We start from the raw sequence: 19,233 nt of genomic DNA on the forward strand, positions 1-19,233 counted from the left end.
CCCCACATTTTGGGGACTCGGGCTCCAAACCCTCCCGGGGGAGCTGAGGGGGCTGGAATTACAGTCTTTAAGTACCACGCATTAAGCTCCTTCCCTGGCAACTGCTGTTTCCATGGAAAACGTTGACTCTCTGCCTCTCGGAGCTTTCTGCAGCGTTTCACAGAGCCGCGGCACTGCTTACAGCTTGTTTTACACCGTTGACCGCAGCCCAGTCAGCCCCATTGGTGGTGAATAAATCTGTATTTCACGCAATTAAACTCCCTGGCCGAAGTGGTGGCGGTGCGGCTTTGATTACTCTTTCTTTCCCGCGCGTTGCTTTGCCCAACACAAAAGGTTAGTGGCTGCCTAAGGAGAGACTTTGCAGAAGCGGGCAGTGTTTTGCCGCGGGAGGCCGGAGGAAGCCGGTTAATCGGCGTCTGTTCCCCGCCAAGCAGCAGCGTGGGGAAGACAATGGGAAAGAGCTGCGGCCTAATCAGGCGCTTTGACATAGCTGTATTTGCTGATGACAATTGCAGAAATAAAGGCTTTTCACAGAGACCGAGCCAGAGCAACAAACTCAGCAGGAGCGAGTGAACCTCCCTGAACAAGTGACCTCTAGATAAAGAGACCAAATAGCAGCTCTGAAATGGCGAGATAAGGCCACCGAGTTTCAGCAGAAACCCAACTTTCAGGGAGTTATTGCAGGCTCATTATTGCTTTCCCATAATGAGCCCGTTTGGGAGAGAGGCAGGAGTTCAATCAGCCGCAGCTCCCCAGGGGGCTGATTTCCCGCTGCCGGCGCAGCTATAATTTCATGCCCAGAATTGCCCAAGTCCCACTTTTCCCCGTTTTTTTGCAGACAGTGGATCGGGGGCAGCACTGGTCCCTGCCAGCCTGGACCCTCTTGCTGCGGATGAGCTGGTGGACAAGACGATCGGTGGGGACGGGGAGCCTGGGCACGCCGTGGGATCGACCGGTGGAGACGGGGAGCTGGGGCACGCCACTGCCCTCAACCTGCTGCCAGCCACGGAGGACGGCACCGATTCGGCGGTGGAGGACACAACATTGCTGGTGCAGAGCCGCGTCCTGCCAACGCCCACCGCCGCCGCCGATGCTGATGCAAAACAAACTTTCCCTGTTAAGAAAAAGCCACCTACTCTACAGCAAGTAAATACAGCGAGGAAGCACCCGAGGCCCAAACCCACCCTGCCAGGGCCCCCCAGGGCTGCCTCCCCGACCAGCCCGCTGGGTTCCAGGCTCCCTGCTGCCTCCCAAGAGCCGTGCGCACCGGCAGAGGCAGCGGCCGGGGTGGGGGACGCGGAGCAGAGCCCCCCCGAGCTGGCCTGGGGAAGCCAGGCCACCACCAGCCACCCTGCACTGCAAATCTCCCCATCCACCCTGCCACCAGCGGTCCCTCGTCCCTTCCCCGACAGCGCAGGCGATGCCGGTGAGGCTCCAACTGCAGCTCCTACCAGCACCGCCATTAACCAGACGAACGGCGTGGAGAGCGAGGTGCACGGCTCTACATCGGAAGAGAGCCAAGAAACCACCACATCCACCATCATCACCACCACCGTCATAACCACGGAGCCCACCCCGGGTAAGCCGCGCTGCCTGCACGGGGCTGGGGAGCTCGGGATTGGGGTTATGGCAGCTGATGGGGAGCAGCTCTGCGTGCGGTGCCAGCAGCAATGCCTGGGTTTGTGAGGCTGCCTGAAACCTCCTGCACTTCATCGGGGTCGGCCGCTGGAGCACGGACCTGGGTGCTGGGTTTTAGGGCAGGGGGAGCACCCAGGCACGGGAGGGATCTGCCGGGTGAGCTGTTGCCCCGGGGCAATCGCTGACACACGTTCCCCCACATTCCCCCCAGTCCTCTGCAGCATGAGCTTCCACGACCCCGAGGGCTACATCGACTCCACGGACTACCCCCCGCTGCCCCTGCACAGCTACCTGGAGTGCACCTACAACGTCACCGTCTACACGGGCTACGGCGTCGAGCTCCAGGTGAGAAGCGCGTCGGTGGGGGGATCACCATGGCCCGGCCCCCCTGCACCACGGCAGCAAATGATGCAAAGCACCTGCGGCCTTGGGCACGGCTGCCCTGGGCACTGGCACTTGCTAAAAAAATCCCTTCACAGGGAAAAAAAACCAGATTTTTCTTAGGCCGTGTAATAAATGAACTGTACGAGGGAAGTGGTACATCCTGAATGTCAGCGATGATCAAAGCATTAAAATGCCATGCAATTAATTTAACAACGAGACACTGGCAAGCAATTTGCATTCAGCCTTCGTGGGAAGGGGTGAAGCAGCAGCGCTGTCTCCAGCGCGGCCGCCAGCCCTCTGCCCTGGCTGCCCTGCCTGCTGGGAGGTGTGCGGGCAGCCCCGAGGTGTGCGGGCAGCCCCAAGGCGTCTGGGTGGGCAGCACAAGTCCCCTCTCCAGCCAGCACTTGCTTTGGAGGAGTTTTGACAAGCGGCTCCTACACCGAAGCAAGGCCACGTCCCTGACAAGTGCACGGTAAAAACCACACGGGCAAGCAGGCATTTCACAGCAAACCCCAGCAGCAGCAAATATGCATGCCGCGGCAGAGAGCCAGGGCTGAGTTTCTGCAGGAAGGCATCTGTAAATGCTGTGAGTTGGCACGCACGGGAGCGTGGAGCAGTGGGCATGGTTGGTGCGGGTGCAGCACGCCGTGTGCCAGGGCTGCTGCCGTGCCGGCGCTGTGCAAACCCATCAGAGCCAGGGGGTCTGGCCCAGGCAGACGTGCTCAGTCGACTCTCCCCGAAATGCTGCGTCCTGCAGCCCGGCGAGGCTGGGAGCAGGGCAGGGGGCTTGACATGTTTCAAACACCATCAGTTCGTGGTCTCCACGCTCTGGTGTGCAATCCTTTCTTGTTCTTGTGTTTTCCCCATGTCAACATTTGCATCCAATTAAAACCCATTAACTTTTAATCTGTGTAATTAAGAATGTGCATTAAAAAGAGTAGTTCCAGAGAGCTTATTCTTGCCGTCTCTCCAGCGGGCACAGGGGCTGACCTCCACGGCCCAACTGCGCTGTGGAAGCGAACCCAATGGGGAGCTTGCCCTCGGAGCCGGCAAAGCCGGGCAGGGGTGAGCACTGGGATGCGTGAGTGTCTCAGACACTTTTCCATGGCAGTAACTCTGTCTCCCCAAATCCAGAGGGTGCTAAAGACAGGCTGCTCCTCTGTAAATTCGCCTCCGTCCATAATCCATCAGGTGACACCACTCCTGACCTCACTCCATTGTAAACTGAGATTTTAATGGAGCATAAAATTAGCCTCTCCACCCCCCGAGCTTTGCATTTCGCTTTGCTGATGCTTCTGAGCTTTTCAGACAAATTAAATCACAACAGCGGGTCCACACTGGCTGAGCACGGCCTCGTCTGGAGCTGGTTGAGCACGCACCGTGCAGCCCGTCCGTCAACAGCCCCTGGGATGCCCGAGATGCCCGCGGGCATCCGGGCAGGGCTGAGCTGCCCTGGCTGGGTGGGCACCGGCGGGAGCTGGATGGGCCCTGGGGCTGCAGGCAGTGGTGCCCCGGAGCTGCTGCCTGCAGCTGCGTGCAGCAAAAAGTCTGCCCCTGCCCTGCCCCTGGGTGGGCAGCAGCTCAGCAGAGATTAGGGAGGAGGGAAGGGGGCTGCCAGTCCCTGCCCTGCCGCCCCAGCCACTGCAGGGCCCCTCCGCAGGCGCCCACGGACGAGGACTGATGCGCTCCAGCGTGCCAGCATCAGTGAGGGTCTGACCTGCTGCTGCAGGCAGCGAGCTCTGCAGAAGGCTTCTTAACCATTTAGGCAGCAGCAGTGACATGATTTATGTCCCAAGGAAGCTAGAAATAGCATTCATGGCAAGCAAGACAACAGATTTATCCCCTCTCTTTACTTCGCGCAGGGGATGTCACACATGATACATGCTGATGAGCCCATGGAGGAGACAGACAATGCGGTGCAGAAACATTGTCCGTGTTTGCATGGAAACCTGATTTTAAAATGACAAGTCCACCCTGGACATCACCCCTGCCCAGTGGGGCTGGTGCTGAAAGCTCTGCTCCCATGGCTGGGACTTTTCCCCACCGTCACCAACAGGCTTTGCCATAAAGACCCACATCTGGCTGCTCCGGACAAGCCTGCAAGACCAGCACGGAAGGCCAGCACCCAAGGGAGCTGAACCTGGAGGCATCCCCACACCAGCTGCCACTGGCAGGGGGGGAAGAGCCGGCTGGCAGCCAGCCCTGAACGCAGCCAGCCCCGAACGCAGCCAGCCCCCGGCAGCGTCCCAGCCCCAGCAGCATCCCAGCCCCTCGCCCCAGGGCTGGGGAAATGGGGCACAGCACAACAGAAGGGCTGTTAATCGCGGGGTTTGGGCTATCTCTAACCCTTGCCTCCCTGCCCAGGCGCCAGGACCCATGGCAGTGCACAGGAGGAGGATAGGGCCCCGGGGACCACCCCAGCACCATGCCTCAGTTTCCCTACCTGTAAACCAATACCAATGGCCTCGTTCTGTGCTGCTTTCCAGCTTGCGCTTTGGGGAGTAATTAGCGCAGGGTTGCTGGAAGGTGGCAGTCCTAATTCTGTATTGTTTCCTGCCAGGGGGGCTGAGACTGGAGGTGGCAGGGGAGGACTGGTGACTGCAGGGGTGGCAGCAGCTCGCAGGTTGGGAAGCGGAGTAAGGGACACGCTAGCTGGAGCAGCTGAGGGACAGCAGGTACCACTGCTCATCCCCAGTGTGCCAGCCTGGCTGGGGGCAATGCCCATGCCTGAGCTGGGCAGGACGGCCCTTACCTCCCCGCTGCTCCCCCTTGTTTTGCCTGGTGCTGAGGAAGTCTCTTGCATTGCTTTTTAATTATTTCACATGTACAAGCGCTGTGAGTTTCAGTAGCTCCGAGGCTAATTACATTGGGCAGGTGCTGGAGTAACGCAGTGCAACTTCCTCAGCTGCCTCACCGTGATGTGGATAATTGGTTAACATTTAAGTGATTTGGATTTAATTCACAGCTCCTGTAATGGAGATGAGCAGGGGAGACCTTGCTGGGTGAGGAGGAGTGGGGCTGAGCTCTCCTGCCAGGGTGGTGTGATGCAGAAGTGACCCATGGGGGGATTCCTTTTTTCACGTGGGTTTGCTGGGGCTGAGCTGGTCCTTGGGAGGCCAGACCTGCTCAGGGATGCTGGTTTGGGGGAAGCCAGGCTGGGCTGGGGAGCGGAGCCGTGCAGGCTCAGTGTTGCTCTGTGGTGGGGTGGCCTGGGGAGCTGGGGTGGATGGGCTCTGCGTGGAGCCCAGGCTGGTGCACTCCCCTGTCATGAGTAGTGTGTGGTCTCAGTGGGTCCCACTGGAGGCTGGGCATGAGGAAGGTTGTCCTGGAAAGCATGGGGGAAGGTCTCGCCAGGGTTCAGCGTGTGGTATGGGGAGGGTAGAGCAACTGATGGTGAAGTGTTGCTTCTTACCTCTGTTAATCTGCCGGGGAAAAGAGAAGCCCCTGGGACAGGAAGGTGCTGACCCTCAGTGCAGGGACTGTGGGAGAGCCCAGTGGTGGCAGGAACGACCGTGGCATTGCAGCCCTGCCCTGAAAGAGAGGGAGCACAGAGCCCTGGGGCTGCTCCTGTGGGTGCTTGGAGCCATTCAGGAGGCCACGAGGCCCTTCCGCTTCCTTCTCTTGAGCCCTTTGGAGTCAAACCCTCGCTCGCTGCAGGGAAAATATGCCTTCGGTGAGGAGCGGGTGTGAAGCCTGGATGTCAGGCATGGTCTCAGGAAGGGATGCCAGCAAACCTGCCTGGAGCTGGGGACTGCCCAGGGCTGTGTGAGAGCTCAGGGTCCCTGCTCAGCTTGCTGCCATCAGCCCCCCGCACCTCTTGCAGCGTCCTGGAGAGACCTGTGCCTCAGCCTGCCGGCCCCCACGCCAGCCAGGTCGCACCATCGCAGCCCTGGGAGCCGTGGAGCAGCCAGCTCTCCAAATGCTTAGTTAAATTATATTTATTTTTAAAATTCTTGAATCTTCTTGGCAGGAAATAGAATTTCCCTAAAGAGCTTTTCTAGTGGGTGAGCAAGGCTGGCAGTCTGAATCGAGGATCCCTCCTGTCTTCCCAACAGACTCTTTAGGAGCTGACATTGGTGCAGTCTTTGATTAAAGTAAGAACTTGTCCTCCCCAGCCCCTGGCAGGAGCTCTCACATATGGTCCCTCTCGCAGCGGCTGACGGTCCCTGGCGCGAGGCCACCGCATCCGTCTGTACCCGCACGAGGCCACTGTATCCGTCTGTACCCGCCGGTTACTCCAGAGCAGCCGGGGTCCTCCGAGGATGCCTGCCTACCTGGCACTGGCACGGGGAACGGCAGGTCCTTCGCAATGACGTCCCTGATCCAGGCTCCTCTGAGCTGGGTTTACAGGAGGGGGAGGCTGGCGGTGGAGCCAAGCGGTGACACCACCCCATGGCACCCTGCGAAGGGCCAGGGAGATGCTGCAGCCTTCATCAGCTCCCTCCCTCCTGCAGAGCTCTGCCTGCTCAAGCTGCTCCTCTGAACCCCCTTCCCAGCGGAGAGCTGGGGAGGGAGAGCAGAGCAGCTCGGCTGCAATCAGCCGCTCAGATGGCACCCCAGAACATTTTTCTTTCTAATTTGCCGGAGTGATTCGGTGCTAGATAGCGTGCTTGATGCTAGTCATCACTGGAGCTAGCTGTGGAGCGGGTTTGTCTTTCAGTGATTTCAGAACAAAATGTGTTAGAAACACCCTGGAAAGGTCTTTGCAGTGATTCAGACCCGGTTCGGGAAGCAAAGCTCTGCCCCAGTGGGAGCTGGGGAAAGTTGTTAGCATTGTACATAGCCCGCTTAGCATCCCTGGATCCCGTGCTCCAAATAATTCATCCCCAATAACATTTAATTAATTCCATTTATTAATAACTAGATCTGAGCCACCCCACCAGACGCGATCTGTGCATGCTGTGCTGGGGGGACACGTTTGCAGGACAAAACCTGGAGAAGAAGAAATGACCCAGGGCAGGTTGGGGTCCAGGGCACGCACTTGCCCCATGTTTCCGACGTGCCGTGCAGCATCCATGAGGACCGAGGACTGCTTTTCCCTGCAGTGAGGACCAGAGACTCTCTGCAGTGACCCAGCACCCTGCTGCAAAACAAGGCAAAATCAGCTCCTCCTGGGTTAAAAGCGTGGGCTGGGGTGAACCCAGGCATGCTCTGACCTTGCTCTGCCTGGGGGCTGCTCAGCCCAGCCCCGCAGCGAGGACCGGGCTTTTCCCAGCACCGTTCAGGGCTTATGGACCTTCGGGGCAGGCAGGGAGTTACTCGACAGGGTCAGGGTCATTTCTCCAGATGAAATCTCACTTCTTCCAACAGGTCAGAGGATGCCAAGTGCTGCGAGTGGCTCTGTGCCCAGTACCAGTAGCCCCTGGAACTGGGCAGATCCCCACCCCGTGCACTGGATGGGGGAGACAGGCACGGTTGTGACAACAGCAACAAATCCTTCTAGTCACAACATTGTCGGGAGCGCTCGCAATTACGGGCTAAGGCTGTGGTGGGTGCTAAATATAGAGCCCTGGTCCTCGCACACTTAGGGAAACAAATGATCTGATGAGCATCTTTCTGCTGAAATATGAGCCCATTTATTAAGCTAAATGGACGTGAAATGCAAATGTGAGGTTACTTTTCAGCTATTCCCAAATAATAATTAAAGCCTTTTGGGACTGCTCATTAGATGCATTTGCCGTGAGACTCCCCATCCACTGCCTGGTGTGGATGAGGGATCCTGGGGAGGATCCCTGGTGCACAGGGTGAACGACGAGCACCAAGCCCTACGGAATACCCCAGTTTGGTTGCGGGCCTGTGGCAAACAGCCCAGCTGCAGCTGAGACCGATGAGCCTTGGCCACGGCCATGCTCCGTGCCATGGTGCCCCCAGATACAGGTCTGCTCCCAGGGCCAATGCAGGTGGAGTTGTGGCCCCACTACTACCCTGACCAGCGACTCATGGTAGCCCTCCATCTTCCTCCTGTCTCACCCTCACCACCTCTACCCGCCTGCCCAAATCCCCAGTTTCAGCAGGGAAGTAGACATGGGTCAACTTGTGCTGCCCAGGAGCATCCAGCTTTGCAATGTGTCTCAAGTGAGCGGCTCTAGCTGCCTGCGCCTGCTGTCCCAGGGGAGGGAGAAGGCGTCAGTGGTTGTGGGGGTCCCCTGGACTCGTGCAGGGCACAGACGGCTCCATCGCAGCTGAACAAGCAGCTCCCATCCGCAATGAGCCCCCAGTGCTCAGAGCAGTGCAGAGGGAAGGCTGCAGCGGCGCAATGCTCTGAGGGTGCTGAATGTGTTTGGGGCTGGGACGTGACTGCTCACCCAGCACCCTGCCGGGATCCCTGCCTTTGCCCCTGCAGCTCATGGCTCTCTGCTCCCACCCAGGTGAAGAGTGTGAACCTGTCAGACGGGGAGGTGCTCTCCATCCGCGGGGTGGACGGCGATGCCCTGGTGGTCCTGGCCAACCAGACCCTGCTGGTGGAGGGCCAGGTGATCCGCAGCCCCACCAACACCATCTCCGTCTACTTCCGCACCTTCCAGGACGAGGTGGTGGGGACCTTCCAGCTCCACTACCAGGGTGCGTGCCTCCCCGACGCGGGTGCGCGAGGAGGGGTGGGACGGGGCATCAGTGCCGTGGGGCTCGGCCCCACTGCAGGGGTGGAGGGATGCGGGGCTCTGCCCCCGCAGACCAGCCGGGCTCCTGCTTCGCTGCGTGCCTGTGCTCAGAGCATCAGCTGGGGCGGGTTGAGCAGCAGCCTGTGTTGTGCCCTGGGCAGAGGGTTCAATGTGCACTGATGTCCCGGACCCCAGCGCTGGCTGTGCTCCTCACACCCGCCTTGCCCCATTTCTGTCCCTGTGCAGCAACTCTTCCTGCACAGACTCAGCCTGCAAGTCTATTTTTTTCCTTGAAGAGCTGTAAAAAATAGATGAGTTCAAGCAAATTCTTTTTAAAATAGAAACTGGGTCTGGGCAAAAGCAGTAACAGGTGGAGAAGCGGCAGCGTGGTGGTTTGTAAGTGCTCTGCAGCCAGCAGCAGGGTCTGTCTGTGGCACCGTGGGCACATCCAGCATGTCCCCAGCACTCCCCCCTCCGACTGCGGGGTGGCTCAGAGCAGACAAGCCCTAAGCTCCGAAATGTGTCTGCTTGTTCCAGTGTTTATGCTGAGCTGCAACTTTCCACGGAGACCTGACTTTGGAGACGTCACCGTGATGGATTTGCACTCGGGTGGAATTGCTCATTTTCACTGTCACCTGGGCTACGAGCTGCAGGGTCCCAGGGTGCTTACGTGCATCAACGCATCGAGGCCGCACTGGAGCAGTCCAGAGCCAATCTGCTCAGGTACGCCCCTCGTTAGTTAGCCTCAGTGCTACGAAAAGCTGGGATCCCCAAAGAAAAACAATTAGAGTTGCTTTCTTCGCGCCGTGAGTTGAGTGCAGTCCCGGGAGAGAGTGAAAGCAAGCCCAGCTCTGCGCACAGTGCAGCCGGAGGTACTGCAGGTTTTCACTTCAGTGGCAGCAAAATCTGCCTCCTAATTAGGCAGGTAAGAGAAAGGAAATTACAGATTTTATGTGTGAGCATATACGTGTATGCCTAAAAGAAAGCAAAGCCAGGCAAGAGGTTCATGCATTAAAGAACGCTGAGAAGAGCTGGGCAGGCGTCAGCGGAGGGGTTCATCCCCTTTGCTGTGCAGAAGCCCCGGGTGCAAACGCCTGCCCGTACCCTTTGCCTTGCCCCGTCTCCTTGCCCATCTCAGCGGGGCTGTGCTCTGTGTCAGCAGCGCCCTGCGGCGGGACCGTCCACAATGCCACCATCGGCCGCGTCCTTTCGCCCAGCTACACCGGGAACCAGTCGGGCAGCATGTACTGCGTGTGGGCCATCGGGGCCCCCCCGGGCCAGAAGCTGCACCTGCACTTCGAGAAGCTCCTGCTGACCGAGAAGGACAGGTGAGGCTCCGGGTGCCACTCGTGCGGCCGGGTGCCGCTGGCTGGCGGCGAGGTCTGTGCTGAGCCCGTTTCCCTGCACCCCCGGGACTGCGGGGAGCTTTGTTCTGCCCAGGGCGAGGAGCTTTGCTGGGCGCTAAATCTACCGAGGCTTGGAAACGCCCAGCTGGTCTCGGCTCCCCCACCTCGCACCTCCTGCCCTCCCAGTGCCCGGGCTGCGGGTGTCCCGGGAGGCAGCACCACCCTGAGCTCGGGGTGCAGCACGGAGGAGGCCGCCAGCCAGAGGATGGTGGGGATGGGGGCACAGAAGGGTCCCGGTGCAGAAGAGGAGGTTCCTGATTTAGGTGTTCAAGTGCTCAGGAGGCAAGACAGGTCTTTGAGCAAAAAGAGCTGCAAGAAGCAAGTGCAGAGCACCAGCCCCTGCTATCCCGAGGCCCTGCGCTTCGTGCCAGAGGATCTTGCTGGTCTCCTGATCCCGCTAGCTGCAGCGTGATGCAGTGTGCTGTGTCACACCAGTCCTCTCCTCCCCCCGAATACCCAATGCCCAGCACTGCTCATCGCCACGGTGCAAGAAGCTGCAAATCCCACACTATCCGCATCCGTAACACAAGGCACACACTTACGGTGCTGATGCTTGTGTTTAAACAGCATTAATGTTCAGTCTGGTAGCAGGCAGTAAAGCAGGTTTATGGCTTGTAGTAAAATCAAAGAATAAAGCCCCTGTTTATGACACAGTAAAAGAGACTTATCTGGTTGGTGGATTTTTCTTTGCACGATTTCTTTAAAATGCCATATTCTGCGAGCACCAGAGAGCGGGTGCTGGCAAGGAGGGGGGCCGGGTGATGTTCCGGGGGGGCCCAGGGACACTTCTCCCATGTAACATGCCATGTCCTCCCGTGCAGGATGGTGGTGTACAGCGGGGACACGAACCAGTCCGCCGTCCTCTACGACTCTCTGCGTGCTGACAGTGTGCCCTTCGAAGGGGTGATCAGCGACGGCTCCTCCATCAGGATCGACTTCCTCGCGGAGGAGCCTGCGGCTGCCACAGCTTTCAACATACGCTTTGAAGGTGAAATGCTCTCATTTCGGTACCCCTGGGAGCAGCAGTCTGGCCTCAGCCAACACTCCTGGGCCTCGGGACATTCGGGCAATTAACACAGATATGGCTGTAGAAAGGGTCTCGGCTGCCCCCGGCACCGGCAGACCCGGTGCTCTGCTGTGCTGCTGTCCCCACGTAGCTGTAGGCATGCAGGGCAACCCGAACCTTGCCTGGGGTTGGAGTAGCTTTGGGGAATACATTTGCCTAGCAAGAAATAGGAAAAGAAATAGCTAAATGTCATTTATTCAAACAGAAATGTTCGTTGGTAAGCTGAGTGTCCACGGGACTCATCTCCTGTGCCTGCCGCGGGGCAGCCCTGGGGCAGTGGGTGCTGTGTCCAGGATGGGGCCCCTCCAAATCCGAGTTGAAAAGGCCATCGGTGCTGTGGGAATTACACAGCCTGCTGTGACCGTCACCACCAAAGGCCCAGTCTATCCCCTTCCCTCGGTCCCAGTAGCACGGCACTGCTGGGTACCGAGCCCCCGCCAGCGGCAGGGACGGGGACTGCCCCGGCCCCTGCCCTCGCTGCAGCGCTTGCTCACTGGGCTGCCTTCCTCGGGACCAGCCAGCGGCTCCTACGGGGATGGGGCACTGGGCAAGCCCCAGGCAGCTCACACAGATTTGCTCCAGTTGTCATTTAAGCGCATCCTGCTGCCGGGATCCCACGGGAGCCCCACGCCTCTGAGCAAGCTCAATAACACGCAGTAATCCCAGGGGAGATTGCTCAGCAAATACAGCAACTGGCAACACAGCGAGTGTGTTACTGATGCTGATACACAATGGAAGTAGGGTTTGGTTAAGCCTGCATGTCTCAGGACAGATAAACTGTTGTTAATCCTAGTTACCTGTAAAATACGCCATGGAAGAGGCCATCCGTGCCCGGTGGGGATGGAGGGAGGGTTTCTAGCTGGGGACGGCAGCAGAGCCTGGGGCTCATCTAGCAAACCCCCAGAGCTGAGGGTGTGAGGAGCAGGGGAAGGCAGTGTTCCCCCCAGCTGGCCCCGTGCCCCTGTGGCTAATGGGGGGTTTCTCTTCCAGCCTTCGAGCGGGGCCACTGCTACGAGCCCTACATCCAGAACGGGAACTTCACCACCTCCGACCCCACCTACAACCTGGGCACCACCGTGGAGTTCACGTGTGACCCCGGGCACTCCCTGGAGCAGGGCCCCGCCGTCATCGAGTGCGTCAACATGCGGGACCCATACTGGAACGACACGGAGCCGCTGTGCCGAGGTCAGTCCCCATGCCATGGGGCAATGCTGGGTGGCGGGCGTGAATGCCCCCAGGACCCCAGTTGAGTCCCGCCTGCCTCTCGCTCCCGCAGCCATGTGCGGGGGGGAGCTGACTGCCGTGGCTGGGGTGATCCTGTCTCCCAACTGGCCGGAGCCCTATGCGGAGGGAGAGGACTGCATCTGGAGGGTCCATGTCGGTGAGGAGAAGCGTCTCTTCCTGGACATCCAGCTGTGAGTAGTCCAGACCTCAGTGCATGCCTCTGCCCCGCTGGTACTCAGCCCACTTTGCTGCAGTATCCTGGCTCCCCCCGCCACAAGGACCTGCACCGTTTCCCTGTTCTCCCCCTCGGAGCTTTCCTAATCCCCTATGATGTACTTGGCACCCAGGGGGAGGTCCAGGGCAGTACCAGTGCTGCTCCCTGAGTTCAAAGCGCTGATACACCATCCATTGCAGTAGTTAATTGCTCCCGAGACAGCTTCTGAGCTCCTCTGGAGCAAAGCCGCAGGGAGCAGCGCTGCAGGAGCATGCGGCCACGTGCAGCTCAGAGTAACAGGCAGCATCATCACGAGCTGGTTCATACAGGGCTAGGAGAGCCTGGGGACATCCATGAGCTGGAAACCTCAGCTTAGTCTTTGGGCTGAATGGGATACAGGGAGGGTGAGGGTCAGGGGGAGGCTCTGCCCAGCCCTCGCTCCTGTGCCCTGCCTTCTTCCTCTTGCGGGACCAACATGTCTTCACAAAATGCATCGGTTCCCCTCCTGACTGCCAGCTCGTTCCTGTGCCGTTCAGTGAGGTGGCTCAGAAAGCTGTGGGGAGCAGAGCAGAGCTGCCCAGCAAGGCCCGGGTGCGCTGTCCAGGCACGGCAGCGCTCGCTGCACATACCAGGGGTCAGAGGGGTTCAGGATTCGATGCCAGGCTGGGCGCCCTTGGCATGATAATGCTGCTGATGCAAAGGGGATCTCCTTCGATGCTATTCTGGGTTTTCAAGAGGAGGATGTGTTTCAAGTAGAGGCTTAGAGTCATAAAGATTTTAAAGCTTTCTGCAAAATCGCAAGTCGGAGCTCCCAGTGCACCTCTCCCAGCTTTGTGGGTGCTTGGGCTGAGCAGAACTGGAGGCCAAGCGATCTGAAGTCATCAGACATAAATGTCACCGAGAAGATCATGTTTGACGGAGAGCAGAGATTTACCACAAATGTCAGCTTGCCATGGGGATTAGCTGGGCGCCTTCCAAGAACATCCTTAACGAAATGTTTGGGGATCGGCTCAGGCGTCTCCAAGCAAGGCTGACTGAGACGGGCCAACGCACAGGGCAGGGGTCCCGCAGTGGCAGAGCCCCAGCCCACAGGTACGGTGCGGGCACAGCCGGACGGATCCCGCCCTGTGCGGGAGTCCAGGCTTCGCTGGGAACGTTACTTCAGCCCCAGAGCTGATGGGGGCTCCTCCTGCGGGGCTGGGAGCACCCTGGAGCTCTCCCCCGCGGGGAGGGGGAGACGTGGCCTCCCTGCCCCGGCCCCCCCGCGCTGCCCGGTCTGGGGCGCTGGGCGCTGGCCGTGCTCCCCGGCGCTGGCCTGCCTTGCTGGCACGCAGGACGAGGCAGGGCGGCGAGCGGGGGAAGGTGACTCCTGTGCCCGCCCTTGGGCGGCCCCCCGAGGGGCTGCCGGGCAGGAGAGGCGGCCGGGCTGCAGCGACCTTTCCCCGGGGGATGCGCAGCCGCCGCCCGCCCGGTGCTCGGGAGCAAGGGGAGAGGGGAGGCCCCGCGCCCGCCCCCCCCCGCCCGGGGCAGCCCCGTCCCCGCCGCAGGCCGCGCGGAGGGAGGCTGCTGCCGGCGCCGGAGCCGGGCTTGCTGCCGGCCCTGCGCCCGGTGGGTGCCGGGCACCCCGGCGGAGCCGCTCCGCTCCGCCGCGCCGCGGGCCGCCACTGCTCTCTGCCGGCCGCGGGGCGCTGGGCCGGGCCGCTCCCGGCCTCGGGGGTCCGTCCCGCCGCCGCCCGGGAGCTGCAGCGGGGGGGGGGGCCGCCGCCGGGGCCCCGGCCCTCCCCTCGCCCTGGGGCAGGGTCCGCGGCAGCTGGCGTCACCCGTCCCGGGGCTCCGGGCCGCGCTGCCCCGGGGAGCCCTCGGGCCGGTGGGGAGGGCTCGCTGTCCCCGAGCCGCCCCGGGCTCCCCGCGGGGTGGTGGAGGCGGGGGGAGCTGCGGGGCTGCCGTCCGCAAACCAGCCCCGCCGGGGCCGGGCCGGCACCGCAGCCGCCCGGGGCCCGGGGCCCGGGGCCGGGCTGGGAGAGGCCGGGGGCGGTCGTCTCGCTGCCCCTTGAGCCCGGCACCGCCGCGTCCCGCCCGGGCCCTGCCCACGCCGCTCCCCAGCCACGCTCTGCTTTCCAGCCTGAACCTCACCAACAGCGACATCCTCACCATTTACGACGGGGACGAGCTCACCGCCCGCATCCTGGGGCAGTACGTCGGCAGCAGCGGTCCCCAGAAGCTCTACTCCTCCAGCCCCGACCTCACCATCCAGTTCCACTCGGACCCTGCCGGGCTCATCTTTGGGAAGGGGCAAGGATTCATCATGAACTACATAGGTAGGGAGAGCGGGGTGCTGGGTGCATTCCCTGCCCTGCCGCTGCAGTGCAGGTGGGGACCGGGACACGCAGCCGGACCAGGTTGTCCAGGTGCCGGGTTTGGAAGCGGGGAGAATCGCTGTGACACCAGCGCTCCTCTCCACATCCCACCGAGCTCCTGCAGAAACCCCCAGCCCCACTGCAGGTCTCTGGGTCAGTCAGTTCTGGGGTGTCCCTTTATGTCTCCCCTCTTCCAGGCTGGTTCTGCAGGAGGGCAGCAGAATTTTTGGTCCCTATTAGCACTCGTCTGGCCCAGTATACCTGCAGAGCAGAACAGGGAGAGAAAAATGGCTGGAAGCAGGTGTGCAGGATTCCCCCCACACACACACTCTGTCAGGCATGAAGCTGATGGTACTGAGGCACTGCAGCGAGGTGTCCTCCTAGGAGAGGTCTCTGAAGCCAGTCCCCGGGTGGGCTCCTGGGATGGATGTTCCCAGCTCACAGCTCCTTGCTCCAGAGGGGCTTAGACTGCACCTGGAGCTGTTTGTTTGCATCGTCCTTTGGTTCAGCCATGGCTGCCAGGCCGGGGCGGCTGATGCCCAAGGAAGGGACAAGGATTGGGAAGGGCACTTCTTCCCCACGGCGGCATGCGGTCTCGCTGCCTGCCTCTCCCCCCACATGTCTTCCCCTGGCAGACTTCTTCCAAGCCTGTTTTCTTTCCACTGCTGATGGCTCTGGTTACGACAAACAGAGAGCAAGCTGCAATGCAGATCACCTGCGAGGCTGCAGGTCCCCTCCTTGGTGCACTGCAGCACACGCGGCCGGGCTCAGCCGTGGGCACAGTGCTCTGTGGGCACGGGGCTGAGCAGAGCATGGCAGAAACCCCGCTCCAGAGCAAACCAGCCGTGTTGTGACCACAGCACTTGCACCGCTCCTCTCCTGCGCCTGCAGCCAGAGCTGAGCCTAGTGTTCCCAGGTTGCTCTTTTTGTCCTGACTCCAGCAAAGACACTGCCCTGTTTTCATTAGCACAGCCCTCCACCTGCTTTTAGGGTCAGGGCTGCGGAGGCTTCAAGGAGTCCTCATTACCCACTGCTGCCCTGCTGCCCCTTCCCTCTGCCCAGGGCATGCCACCCGTGGGCTGGGCTGCCGGCTGTGGCCATGCAGTTTGCGGGTGCACGGGGCTGGAGAGCTCTCAGGGAGGGACGGGCACTTGGCGAAGAGCTGCGTGTCCACGTGCAGCAGCTCCAAGGAGGGCTGTGCCGTGGGATCTCGCTCCGTGGGTGACCGCCAGCATCTCTCTGGGCTGCAGAGGTGTCCCGCAACGACTCCTGCTCCGACCTGCCCGAGATCCAGAATGGCTGGAAGACCACGTCGCACACAGAGCTGGTGAGAGGGGCCAAGATCACCTACCAGTGCGACCCGGGCTACGACATCGTGGGGAGCGACACCCTCACCTGCCAGTGGGACCTCAGCTGGAGCAGCGACCCCCCCTTCTGCGAAAAGAGTAAGTGCCCCGAGCAACGTCCTGCTGTCCCCATCGCATCCCCGTGACCCACACCGCTTTGTAACGGCTGCTGGTCCCCACTGCCGTGCTGGGGCTGCCCGCTCAGACGGCCTCTTTTCCCCAGTTATGTACTGCACGGACCCGGGCGAGGTGGAGCACTCGACCCGCCTCATCTCCGACCCGGTGCTGCTGGTGGGGACCACCATTCAGTACACGTGCAACCCCGGTTTCGTGCTGGAGGGCAGCTCGCTGCTGACCTGCTACAGCCGCGAGACGGGGACGCCCATCTGGACCTCGCGGCTCCCACACTGCGTCTGTAAGTTCGGGCAGTTTCTCCTGCTCTCCCGCAGCTCGGCTCCTCTGCTCGGGGGCTCCTGGGAAGCCCTTTCCTGCGGCCGAGACCTTCCCCAGCCACGCAGGGTGGTGCAGAGCTTTGAGCTACCTGAAAGCGGGATGGGGTGAGATCTAGGGTGCTTCCCCACTGCCTCCCAGGCTCCTTCTCTCCCTTGGCAGCCCAAGCCCTGGGGCTCACCCCGGGATGTGTTCCCTTTCAGCTGAGGAGTCACTGGCCTGCGATAATCCAGGACTGCCAGAAAATGGCTACCAAATACTTTATAAGCGCCTCTACTTGCCGGGAGAGTCCCTGACCTTCATGTGCTATGAGGGCTTTGAACTCATGGGGGAGGTTACCATCAAATGCATCCTGGGCCAGCCGTCCCACTGGAGCGGACCCCTGCCCATCTGCAAAGGTAACGGCGGGGGGGTGGCTGGGGGGGCGCGGGGACAGCCAACGCCTCCGTCCCCGACCCGGGGCAGCCTGGGGACCTGCGTCTGGTTGCAGACCCCCAGCAGTTTTCTAGCTGGGAGCTAAACTCATCTGAGACCTGGGTGCTTTTCTGGGTTTGTGCTGAGCAGGCTCTGCTGCCCCGGGGAGGGGGAGCAAACCCTCTGGCCACCGTGCTGGCGGTGTGGGGCGTGCGGGGCGGGCCTGGCCAGTCACCTGCTCTTCTTTGTGACTTCGCGTAGCAGTTTCACCGGGCTCAGCAGGGATGCTCTCCTTGGGTACCCGCTGAGGTGGGAGAGCTCAGCCCCAGGAAACCCCCTAGGCGCTGGTCTAAATAAGGTCTGGGTTTAGTGCGCTCTCTGGACACAGGAGGATGCAAGGATGAATTGTTCTTAATTACTACTTAATGAGAATAAGTGGAGACCTTGTCTCTTGGGCAGCGGGGCTCTCTGCAGGGTACCACCGCCCCAGCCAGGGCCGTCCTGCCGGTGTCTTGCTTGCCCAGCCCGCTCAGTCCAATGCACACGCTTACAGAGACCGAGAGCTTACTAAAAACTGAAAGTTCACAGCGTGGCTTGGGACCCAATGGGGCAGGGAGACCCCGGGCCTGGGCTCCCCACGCAGCCAACAGCTGCCAGCACCCAGTTAAACCCAGTTACATCCCAGTAACTCTCCATTTCTCTTCCAGTGAATCAAGACAGCTTTGAACACGCTCTGGAAGGTGAGTGACATGCATTTGCTGGATGAGCCTTGGCCCTCAGCCAGAGCCTGTGTGGAGCCCGGGAGGAGGGAGGGGAGAGGCAGAGTCAGAGACAGAGAGGGGATCACAAATGCCAACATAATAGGTCTTGTCCTTTTAGTAGCAGAAGCTGCTGCAGAGACATCGCTCGAGGGGGGAAATATGGCCTTGGCCATATTCATCCCGGTGCTGATCATCTCCTTGCTGCTGGGAGGAGCGTACATCTATCTCACAAGGTGGGGCATGCAGTCGGGCTGGGGGCCAGCGGCAGAGCCCCGTGGGGACGTGGCCAGGGCTGGCTCAGCATCGCTGTGCCCTGGCCAGCCGCACACCCCGGGCACAGTCCTGGGGAGCCGGGCACCGAGCTCCCGCTCTGGGGTCCCTGGGGCGCTGGCGGGGAGCTGGGATGGGGGGGACGTGGGAGGACGGGGCTGGTCATGCTTTGTGCTGGGGTCGTGCCGTGCACCCCGGTGACCCCTGTGTCTCTCCCGCAGGTGTCGGTACTACTCCAGCCTCCGCCTGCCCCTCATGTACTCCCACCCCTACAGCCAGATCACGGTAGAAACAGAGTTCGACAACCCGATTTATGAGACAGGGGTGAGTCCTGCTGCACCCGTTCCTCCCTGGGGACCATCCTGACGGGGAAGCGTGGCTTTTGCCGGGCGTGCAGCAATAGGATGAATCCAGCCATCCTGATGCAGGAGCGCTGAGTAGCGGGGCAGGAGGCTCCGTCCCTGTCGGTGGCTCCCGAGGGACCCGGTGGGCTCCGGCAGGCGGGAAGGGGCAGAGGGGGCTGCGGGCTCCGGGCAGGGAGGGCACCCCTTTCCCAGTAGCAAAACGACAGCCGGGGCCTCGCTTGCCGCCCGGGAACGGGGGGATTCTTCTGAAACGCAGCTGCTGCCCTCAACTGGCTTCTTCTTTTCAGGAAACAAGAGAATACGAAGTTTCAATATAAGGACAGCGGTAAGAGAGTCTCCGGCTGTGAACTTAATGTGCTCTCATAGAACTTCCTCAGTAACTAATCCAGAGACCACGTGGAGTTTGGTTGGACCCCTGGACCTGCTGTTGTCTTTCCTTTTGCCTCTTTATTGAAGATTTTACTGTTTTCTTCACTGTATTTATTCTATTTAAACTGCGATAGGTGTGCTGCAGAGTCCCGGGCGCAGGCAGCAGCGGGAGCCGGGCCAGAGCTGGGTCCCGGTGAGGCCGGGGCGGCGCGGGGGCACCCGCTGTCCCCCCCCAAACGACGGCGCGTCCCCCGGCACTGCCCACACACACGCAGGGGAACTTCTGCGGTTCTGATGTTGTTAAAAATTAAAAATGTCTCCATTGCAAGAGCCTGCAGTTGATTGCTGGAGCTGAGGTAGGCGCAGGGTT

At 60.8% G+C, this 19,233-nt stretch overlaps 1 protein-coding gene across 1 annotated transcript; it reads left to right on the forward strand.

Moving 5' to 3' along the window:
• Nucleotides 1-705: 705 nt before the first annotated feature.
• SEZ6L (seizure related 6 homolog like) lies at nucleotides 706-18,811 on the forward strand. The gene is given in 16 exon segments (XM_059827615.1): nucleotides 706-1,579; nucleotides 1,850-1,983; nucleotides 8,391-8,583; nucleotides 9,159-9,344; nucleotides 9,784-9,949; nucleotides 10,849-11,015; nucleotides 12,084-12,278; nucleotides 12,370-12,508; nucleotides 14,653-14,849; nucleotides 16,139-16,333; nucleotides 16,458-16,649; nucleotides 16,888-17,082; nucleotides 17,806-17,838; nucleotides 17,978-18,092; nucleotides 18,351-18,453; nucleotides 18,782-18,811. Coding segments are annotated over 16 exon segments (3,114 nt in total).
• The last annotated feature ends 422 nt before the right edge of the window (nucleotides 18,812-19,233 follow it).

Source organism: Gavia stellata, chromosome 21 (genome assembly GCF_030936135.1).
Source record: "Gavia stellata isolate bGavSte3 chromosome 21, bGavSte3.hap2, whole genome shotgun sequence".
NCBI lineage: Eukaryota > Metazoa > Chordata > Aves > Gaviiformes > Gaviidae > Gavia > Gavia stellata.